Source organism: Borostomias antarcticus (assembly GCF_949987555.1).
Source record: "Borostomias antarcticus genome assembly, chromosome: 29".
Classification (NCBI taxonomy): Eukaryota; Metazoa; Chordata; class Actinopteri; order Stomiiformes; family Stomiidae; genus Borostomias; species Borostomias antarcticus.
In genome coordinates, this window is record NC_140262.1 from 6,271,453 (window position 1) to 6,281,452 (window position 10,000).

At 50.1% G+C, this 10,000-nt stretch overlaps 1 protein-coding gene across 1 annotated transcript in view; it reads right to left on the reverse strand.

Annotated features, from left to right (window-relative positions):
• The window catches only part of LOC311326934 (carbonic anhydrase-related protein 10-like), a gene marked incomplete at both ends in the record, with an annotated part of 23,579 nt that overhangs the window by 5,008 nt on the left and 8,571 nt on the right, over positions 1–10,000 (reverse strand). The window contains 2 exons of the mRNA XM_084459913.1: positions 686–758; positions 3,942–4,037. Coding sequence (XP_084316039.1) covers positions 686–758; positions 3,942–4,037 — 169 coding nt within the window. The remainder of the gene's footprint in view (positions 1–685; positions 759–3,941; positions 4,038–10,000) is intronic.

Sequence of the window (10,000 nt, forward strand, 5' to 3'; positions counted from 1 at the left end):
CGATTGTTATTTTTTCTGTGTGTGTGTGCGTGTGTGTGTGTGTGTATGTGTGAAATGGGCGCCAGTGGGAACGGGCTTAAAATATACAGGACATCCACCAGGCAAGCTGCGCTGCTGCCTGAGTACACAGCTGAGGGGGCGATGTGTGTGTGTGTGTGTGTGTGTGTGTGTGTGTGAGTGTGTGCGTGCGCGCCTGTGTTCTGACAGCTGTCAAGGCCCACGCTCCTCTCTACCCCTCCCCCGGCGCCCTCCTCTCTCTTTCGAGGCCGCAGAGACCCTCCAGGCCACTAGGGGTCAGCACGCTCACTCTGGCCTTCACTCACTGCCCCTATTAGTCCAATTATGGGAGTGTTTTTTCGCGTGCGCCCCAGGCAGACGAGCCCGTCCACTGGCCTGTCCTGCTGTCTGAGAGAGGCGTCCTCCGGGGGGACGCTGTTCGCTGCACCTCAGTGATCTCACTCATACAGACACTCTCCCTTCCGCCAGGGGACTCTGCTCATTATACACACTGATGAACGCTGGAATCAATTATCTTCTCGCACAGCTCAGCACTACATGTGCTGCATTTACGAGGAGGAGGAGGAGGAGGAGGAGGAGGAGGAGGAGGAGGAGGAGGGAGCGTTTGTTTTACAGGCCGGGGCCGTTGGCTGCTTCATTCACTCAGGGGCCGCGCGGCTCCACTCACTTTTATAGGTTATTCTGGTGATGGTGTCTCTGTTCAACATTCGGTTCAGGAACACGTTTGAAGTCTCAGCTATCTGGAACACAAGTGGGAGAGGAGAGAGGTGATGAATACAATACAGAAGGATAGGAGACTGATGAACATGTTTTACAAATCATTCATTCAATCAATACAGTGCTTTTCTATGGTCTGCTGGGATGGGAACCGGAGCTTGAACAGTAAAAACGCTCTCGACCGCATTGTGAACCAGATCACGGGAGTCAGACAGGCTGGTCTACCCGAATTATTCAAGAATCAGGTTCTTCAGAAAGCCCAGGCCTCCTCCTTGACTCAAAACACCCTCTGAACCCCGAGTTCAAGGTTCTCCCTCTGATGTCCGGTTCAGGGATCCTCAAAACCAACAGATATAGGGACGCGTGTTCCTAGGGCCATCGGATGGATAAACCAATCAGGCACTTGTACTTTACCGTAGATAGGACTCCCATGATGCACTTTGGTAAGGTTAGGTCTACAGAGCCCTCTGCGTTGTCCTGTCCTGTCAATTGTAACTAAATTGTAAATGGTAACTCTACCAGTGTGTGAATGTGTGTGTATGTATTGTCTTTTTGACTTTTAATGTATCGGTATCTTCTGTCCACTGTTGTTGATGTTGTGCTGCTCCCTGCAAATCAATTTCCCTCTGGGATTTCATAATGAAGTGAAGTGATGAAGTGAAGTGAAGATCAATAAATCACAACAAATCAAAACACGGAATAATTCTAAATGTGTGAACAAGGAATGCAGAAACAGTCATGACACCTATTAATTACGGAAAATAATGAACTTTCCACAATATTCAAATTTTCTAATTAACTCGACTGAAAATGTATCTATGCATACAGTGCATATATGTAATTGTATTCTCATCTGTAAATGAATGTGTGCTTAGCTCATCCCATATTATATATATATTTATTGTTTTGTTATGTTTACTTACTTACTACTGTATATACTGTTAAGTTTGCTAACTAACTACTTTACTTTTAAGCACACTTAGGAGCTAGCAAGTACATTTCACTACACATTATACCCATATGATATGTATGTGACAAATAAAGCTAACGTGAACTAGTGAACATCCAGAGTCAGGCCCTAGGGAGGTGTGCTGGAGAGAGAGGATAGTCTCCCTGCCTCTAATACGAGGCTGCTCAGAGTCTGCTCCCTGCCTCTAATACAGGACCCCGTGACTCCTGGCCCTCCTCTCCTCTTCCATACTTCCACACTTTCACAAGTCTACTAGTCAGGACGTCTGAGAGTGGAGTGATTCAAAAGAGGTCTGCGTGCCCCGGCCTCGCCGGAACTCAAATCCTCTTTGACCTGTTCTTGAGGAAACTTGGCACAAAGCTTCTATCTCTCTCTCCTCTCTCTCTCATTCTCTCTCTCTCTCTCTCTCTCGTTCTCTCGCTCGCTAAGACAAAAGGTTGAACCTTTCAACGGTAAAGCACAGAGTAAAACCACACATTTCCTCTCTCAGCAATTAGTGTCCTCTAATGCGCCAGACGACGCCACAGGAAGGGTCAGCGGAGGACATGCCGTGACCTGCCTGTCAAACCTGTCCAGCCCACACATGGCTGCGCACTGAACGGAATTGAAAAACTGTCAATAAGCGCCTCTCCGTCTGACACTAACGGCTTATGATTTCCTCTTTCCACTTCAATAACATCCGTTTACAGCGCTGCCATCCTGCAGCTGAGAGTGCCTGAAACAGCCTCCATCTGCCCCGTCTCTACTGGCTGCCCCTGACCCCCGTCATCACACAGATGCAGCCCCTCCGATGGCACTTTCAATTCCGGGACGCGCCACTCTGGCCCAACGGGGGGGGGGGGCTTCCCGGCAGCCTGGGTCACTTCAGAGAGGATCACAGTGTGTGTGCACTTATGGGAACGGTCGCCAGGAAACATGAGTCACGCAGGGGTGAGGAAAGGGTTTCTGTACAGGCGTTGGTGGTGGGCGGTGAGTACCACCATCTCTCACTTCAGGTAGCACCGCTGGTGCGTTAGGCGGCAGTTGATCGAAGCTCCTCCAGGAAAAATATGGTTGTATATCCGAGTTATTAGCAGCGAGGTCTGGAGTGAGAGCGACAGAGCTGGAGAGAGGAGACGGGGGAGTGGAGGACCTCTTCAGTCTCATCCACTACAACAGATTATCTCTCCATCCCTGATTGAACACTCAAAATGGCTGCCCTCTCATTCTCTGTTCTGACATCCACTGCAATACCAATACATTACCGATGCGCTGCTACTGCAAACTATGAAATTACTTTAAGTCAGTAATTTCCCGTCGTTAAACCGCCATGTCTTCCTCCGGTGGTCAGAGAGAAGAAGAGTTTAGCCGGGTCTGTCTCTCCCACGGTCAGACGGGGACAGCAGGGCGTCTGACAAAGCTAATTAGCAGCTAGCGCCTCATTCTGACTCCCGTTGGTACGCTGAGGAACAGCCTCGCTAGGCGACGCCTCCAGCCAAGATACGACTGCAAACTGTTTCACGGCCTCACACTCACAACACTGACACGTAAGGTAATGGATACATTGTTTCGCTCCTCTGGCATAATTGCCTCGCTAATTGTTCTCGAGATGTGAGTTTGCGGATCGTATTTATTCATTATATTTCCTGGGAGGGCAGTGTGACCTTTCCACACAAAGGGTGATTTGGATGGAGGGGCAAGGAGGGATTAGGCATAATGTCCCTAAACGGTTCGGCTAATAGTCCTGTCAGTCTGCGTTGTGACTTCCTGTCAATCTGCGCAGCGACTTCCTGTCATGTTCCTAACAGGCTTCAAGGTTAATCCACGGGAGAGTTGTCGAGAGTTGTGGAACTAAGATGGATACTGTTATTATTTTTCAAAAGCGGTATTGTTTTCTTGTCTGTGGAGACAGTCCCCTTCTGTCTGATCAACAGATCTGAAACCCTGTTTCCTTGTGAGTTGTCAGCTCAGATAGACACTGTGGTGAGGAAAGCTCGTCAGAGACTGAACCATCTCAGACAACTGAGGAAATTCAGAGCGTCCCACCAGATCTGACGGAGCTTCTACTCATCCACGATGGAGAGCTTCCTGACTGGGATTTATCAACATTTCCCTGTGACTGAACATGTACTTTACATGTGACAAATAAAAGGGATCATGAATCTAGAATACTGTGCTGCCATTTAGTTCTACTCCAAAAATCCCCAAAGCAATTTCACTGTGCAAATGTTTCTTTGAAAGAAAGCCAGTCACTCACCTTCATAAATATAGAGACCACGACCAGTCCGTTGGGGCTCTTAGCGGCCTCTGTGTAGTTGGTGTAGAGTTCGTGGTTGTAGTGGATGAGCTGGACCTGGAGAGCAGAGGTAGGACAAGGGTGACAAGGGTGACAGGGTTACGCGCTTTTGTCCCCTGTGCTGAGGCACGCTGGGAGACGCTTGATTCCAGCCTGGCTCGTCTTGTGTTCCAGGACTGCCTGCCAGTGATGCCATTTGAGTGGATTATCCTAGTTAAATAATTAAAGCAGATCTTGAACTGCTGTAGGACATTCACACATTGATTACTGCAAGTTTGTAATGAACAGCTAATTGGCAAAATCGACCGTATTTGTGCTGGAATGGAATAGAGGTCTTCAATCTCTAACGGGAAAAAACACTATCAAACATTGCTGTCGACATAAACACTCTACAGTATGCAGTCGTTTTGCTGTAGGTGTAATATTTCCCTGCAACTGTCTACCGCTCTGTTTCAGGCCGTCTTCAAGATGTTCATGTGGGCTGAGCTGTTCAGGGTGTGACCATGTTGAATACAAAACATTCACAAACACCGAGAAGATAGAATCCCACTCTTTCACCCTGAGATGCTGTGAAGTTCCCAACAACTTTTATCAAAGATTTCCCACATTTCTACTGAAACCGCAACATGTAAAGAGTTTCTTTTTAAATACTTTCATTGCGTTTGTGCCCCAAGCACTAGCCTATGCTAATTTGCCATTATGCCAGTCTCAATTTAGCACTATTGTACTTGTTTTTGACACTGAAACATCAATGGTGTCACCCTGTCTTCTCATTATGCATTCTTTCTTCACGACGCTCTGCATTTAGAACACTTTGCAGATGTGTTTCCTTTGTGCCGGTATTTCTGCGTCTCTGTAGAAGCGCTGTGCTTTTCTGTACAGTAGATGTTTGCCTGCTTCCACACAGCGCTGGTGTAATGCGCAGAGATGTGAAACTTTCCAGATCTTTCCCAGACCATTCTCTGTCCCTGTCATTACGCCTCTGGCATCATGGCAGCTTTTGCGTATATAAATAAAGAAATAAGGGTATAGCAATTATGTGACGCTTCAATGGGGGACTGCAGAGCGACAGCTCGTCTATAAACATCATCAGGGCGAGAGGAAGTGATTAGGGCTCGTGTTGATTTGATTAGATGTTTAGGTGGAGAGGCGGAGGCAGCCAGCATGGCCCCCCAGATCCCACAGCGCTAGATGAGAGGAAGTTTGCGAGGTGGAAAGGTCAAACTGTATAGAAGTTCTCCTATACTGTAAAAGAGAGGCTGTCTAATGCAGTGATTGAGAAGAGACTGTAAAGTAATAATGAGAAAGAACGACAGAGAGAGAGAGATTGTTTGGTGGTTTTGGGTACACTCACACAATACTGTACCTGTGGCAATCGGCAGGTGCTATAGGCACCATGGTCCCATTTGGTCACACCTGGCTTGCACAAAGTACCTGGTCGTCAGGTCAGGTGTGTCCAGAATAGGGCTGAATAACTGAATGAACAGACGAAGGTGTGCTTTCTCAAGCCAGTCAGGTAAACAGAACCATATACACCACAGAGTCAAAACCAGGCTGCGGAAAGAATGGATGACAGAGCGTGGAGTTTCAGAGGGAAAGAATGGATGAGAGAGCGTGGAGTTTCAGAGGGAAAGAATGGATGACAGAGCGTGGAGTTTCAGAGGGAAAGAATGGATGACAGAGCGTGGAGTTTCAGAGGGAAAGAATGGATGACAGAGCGTGGAGTTTCAGAGGGAATGAATGGATGACAGAGCGTGGAGTTTCAGAGGGAATGAATGGATGACAGAGCGTGGAGTTTCAGAGGGAAAGAATGGATGACAGAGCGTGGAGTTTCAGGGGGAGAATGGATGACAGAGCGTGGAGTTTCAGAGGGAAAGAATGGATGACAGAGCGTGGAGTTTCAGAGGGAAAGAATGGATGACAGAGCGTGGAGTTTCAGAGGGAAAGAATGGATGACAGAGCGTGGAGTTTCAGAGGGAATGAATGGATGACAGAGCGTGGAGTTTCAGAGGGAAAGAATGGATGACAGAGCGTGGAGTTTCAGAGAGAAAGAATGGATGACAGAGCGTGGAGTTTCAGAGGGAAAGAATGGATGACAGAGCGTGGAGTTTCAGAGGGAAAGAATGGATGACAGAGCGTGGAGTTTCAGAGGGAATGAATGGATGACAGAGCGTGGAGTTTCAGAGGGAAAGAAGCCGACCCTTCAGGCTACGCAGGAGCAGATTGATTACAGATCCATATCCTGATTGGTGAAGTGCAGGAGCGAGGATTACAGAACCAAACAATGAGACGCCATGTTCGAGGTGCTTGGGCAGAGAGCGGTGGTTGTTAGTACTTAATGAAACTCACCTGTAGGCTTAGCTAGAGAAAGACGTGGTGGTATTTATGTCAATAAAGTAGGCCTACTAGGCTATCAATGTGTTTCATGTCATTAGAGTTGATGTATCGGCTTGTAGGCTAATATACATAAAAGGTAAACGATGGTAATGGTACAGGTTGGCAAACGAGACCCGACACAAAAACATTTTCTGAGGACTGTCGTGTTTCCCGCAATCTATCCAAACATCGGGAACATTTCCAGGCGCTCAATCGCTCTCTCTATCGCACTCCTGGTTGTTGACATCAACCGATTAAATGCATGTTGTCTCATGGAAGTGGTTGGCAGTGTAGGCTGTAATAAGCCACATGTTCAACGGATAACCCTCGTCTCATAAGTACCCCCACCAGGGCCGGACTGGGGAAGTCATTCAGGCGGGGAAATGTAGCCCCAGTCAGGCGGATCTGACCGGTGAATAGAATAGAAAGTCTTTATTGTACGAAGGTACAACGGAATTAAATTAGCCTCAACTTGAGTGCGCTGATCTTGCGACGTGGCGACGCGCGGTGAGATGGAACACTTTCAGTTTCATTTAGTAAACTTGAAATGAGCGTCTTCCCTCTTTCCCATTATAAGTCATGAATTGTCGGGCGAGTTGTTGACGGGGGGGAGGGGTGCTGACGGATAATTCAGGCCAGGCCAGTTAGCACGCCAGTCCAGTTAGCACGCCAGGCCAGTTAGCACGCCAGTCCAGTTAGCATGCCAGGCCAGTTAGCACGCCAGGCCAGTTAGCACGCCAGTCCACCGGGAAAACTCCCGCTGCTCCCGATTGCCACAACCCACCCCACGCACCCCACACACTCCACTACCCCACACACCCCACTACCCCACACACCCCACGCACCCCACACACTCCACTACCCCACACACCCCACACACTCCACTACCCCACACACCCCACACACTCCACTACCCCACGCACCCCACTACCCCACACACTCCACTACCCCACACACCCCACTACCCCACACACCCCACTACCCCACACACCCAACACACTCCACTGTGAGGGGTGGCTGTGAGGCAGGCATGCCCAGGCAGAGAGCTCTCTAGAGGCCAGTGACAGCCTCTTTACCAGGTGATGGCTGACCTGGCCCAGACCAAGGCTGGTCGGAGGAAATATCGAGACAACAAGTCGATAGAGGAAGAGAGGAGGACAGTGCTAACAGGGGAGAGAGAGAGAGAGAGAGAGAGAGAGAGAGAGAGAGAGAGAGAGAGAGAGAGAGCGGTAGTGGGCTGGGACTGACTCCCTCCTCCTCCCCTCTTTCTTCAGATGGACGCTCTCATGAAACTACCACTAACACTGGGCCAGGCGTCATCATACCCTCACACCAGCCAATCAGAAGCGATCACGCTCTCACAGAGCAGGGGAGATGAGGCGCTAACGACCACCAGTCTCATTCAGGCTCATTCTCTCTCTCTCTCTCCCTCTCTCTCTCCTTCTCTCTCTCCTTCTCTCTCTCTCTCTCTCCTTCTCTCTCTCTCTCTCCTTCTCTCTCTCTCCTCTCTCTTTCTCTCTCTCCTTCTCTCTCTCTCTCTCTCCTTCTCTCTCCTTCTCTCTCTCTCCTCTCTCTCTTTCTCCTCTCTCTCTCTCCTTCTCTCTCTCTTTCTCTCTCTCCTTCTCTCTCTCTCTCTTTCTCTCTCTCTCTGTCTCTCTCTCCCTCTCCCTCTCTCTCATCCCACACCCCCCCCCTCTCTCTCTCTCTCTTTCTCTCTCTCCTTCTCTCTTTCTCTCTCTCTCTCTGTCTCTCTCTCCCTCTCTCTCTCTCTCTCAATCTTGTCATCCCACGCCCCCCCCTCTCTCTCTCTCTCTCTCTCTCTCTCTCCTCTCTCTCTTTCTCCTCTCTCTCTCTCTCTCTCTCTTAGCGGGGGCCTGAGAGTCGTACCTGGGAGGCCAGCGTAGGGAATGAGAGAGGGAAAGAATAAAGACCCAATACTGTGAGCTAACGCTGCGGTTAAAGCATTCATAACAAAGACGGCTCCCGCTAGCTGAGGAGAAGCTGCTCCAGGTTCACGCTGGAGAGATTGATGATCTCTCTCCAGCTCTGAATCAGTAATGAACAGGGCTGACCAGAAGAGAGAGTGGCTGTGGCTCCTTCAATCAATAACTCTCTCTCCCCCCGCCCCCCCGGTCTCTCTCCCCCCCCGCCCCCCCGGTCTCTCTCCCCCCGCCCCCCCGGTCTCCCCCCCGGTCTCTCTCCCCCCCCGCCCCCCCGGTCTCTCTCCCCCCGCCCCCCCGGTCTCCCCCCCGGTCTCTCTCCCCCCCGCCCCCCCGGTCTCTCCCCCCCCCCGCCCCCCCGGTCTCTCTCCCCCCCCGCCCCCCCGGTCTCTCTCCCCCCGCCCCCCCGGTCTCCCCCCCGGTCTCTCTCCCCCCCCGCCCCCCCGGTCTCTCCCCCCCCCGCCCCCCCGGTCTCTCTCCCCCCGCCCCCCCGGTCTCTCTCCCCCCGCCCCCCGGTCTCTCCCCCCCGCCCCCCCGGTCTCTCTCCCCCCGCCCCCCCGGTCTCTCTCCCCCCCCGCCCCCCCGGTCTCTCCCCCCGCCCCCCCGGTCTCTCCCCCCGCCCCCCCGGTCTCTCCCCCCGCCCCCCCGGTCTTCCCTTCCTGGCTGTTCTCTCCAGCTCCTTCTCACATTAGCAGAGGGGCATTTTCTGTTTTACTCAAAATGCTAAATGTGATTTTAATGAGGATCTTTGCTCCCTTGCTAACGGAGCGAGCCGCGACGCAGGAGGAAATGTGTTGCAATTGAGCGATGATAATTAGGACTCGGTGAAAAGTACAAAGATAATTTGAAACTGGGTGACAAAAAATCGACAGTATAGTGTACGTTTGATAGTGCTTGCTCATTAACAACAACAACAACAATAATAATTATAATAATAATAATAATACATATTGGTCCTGATGTCTGCCAAGGTCATTTTAAAGTTTTTTTTTTTTTTTTTTAATTTAAGACTTTAAAATTTAAGACTTTAAAGATTCAGAGCTGTTCACACTTCTCACAGGACATGGATTTTGACGACAAAATATGATACGTTTAATAATCCTAAAACGGTTGTTTGTTATATTGAGTGGGTTCCTTGCAACTTCAATTTTCGTAATATGAAAAAAAGGAAAACAGGAAATGTAGCGGTATTTGGCCCTCTGGTATTTGTCCCTCTGGTATTTGTCCCTCTGGTATTTGTCCCTCTGGTATTTGTCGCTCTGGTATTTGTCCCTCTGGTATTTGTCCCTCTGGTATTTGTCCCTCTGGTATTTGTCCCTCTGGTATTTGTCCCTCTGGTATTTGTCCCTCTGGTATTTGGCCCTCTGGTATTTGGCCCTCTGGTATTTGGCCCTCTGGCGCATTCTGAGGATTGAGACATCAGGACCAAACCTCCAGTGACGGTCCCATAGTTACGGACTCTCATCAGGACCAAACCTCCAGTGACGGTCCCATAGTTACGGACTCTCATCAGGACCAAACCTCCAGTGACGGTCCCATAGTTACGGACTCTCATCAGGACCAAACCTCCAGTGACGGTCCCATAGTTACGGACTCTCATCAGGACCAAACCTCCAGTGATGGTCCCATAGTTACGGACTCTCATCAGGACCAAACCTCCAGTGACGGTCCCATAGTTACGGACTCTCATCAGGACCAAACCTC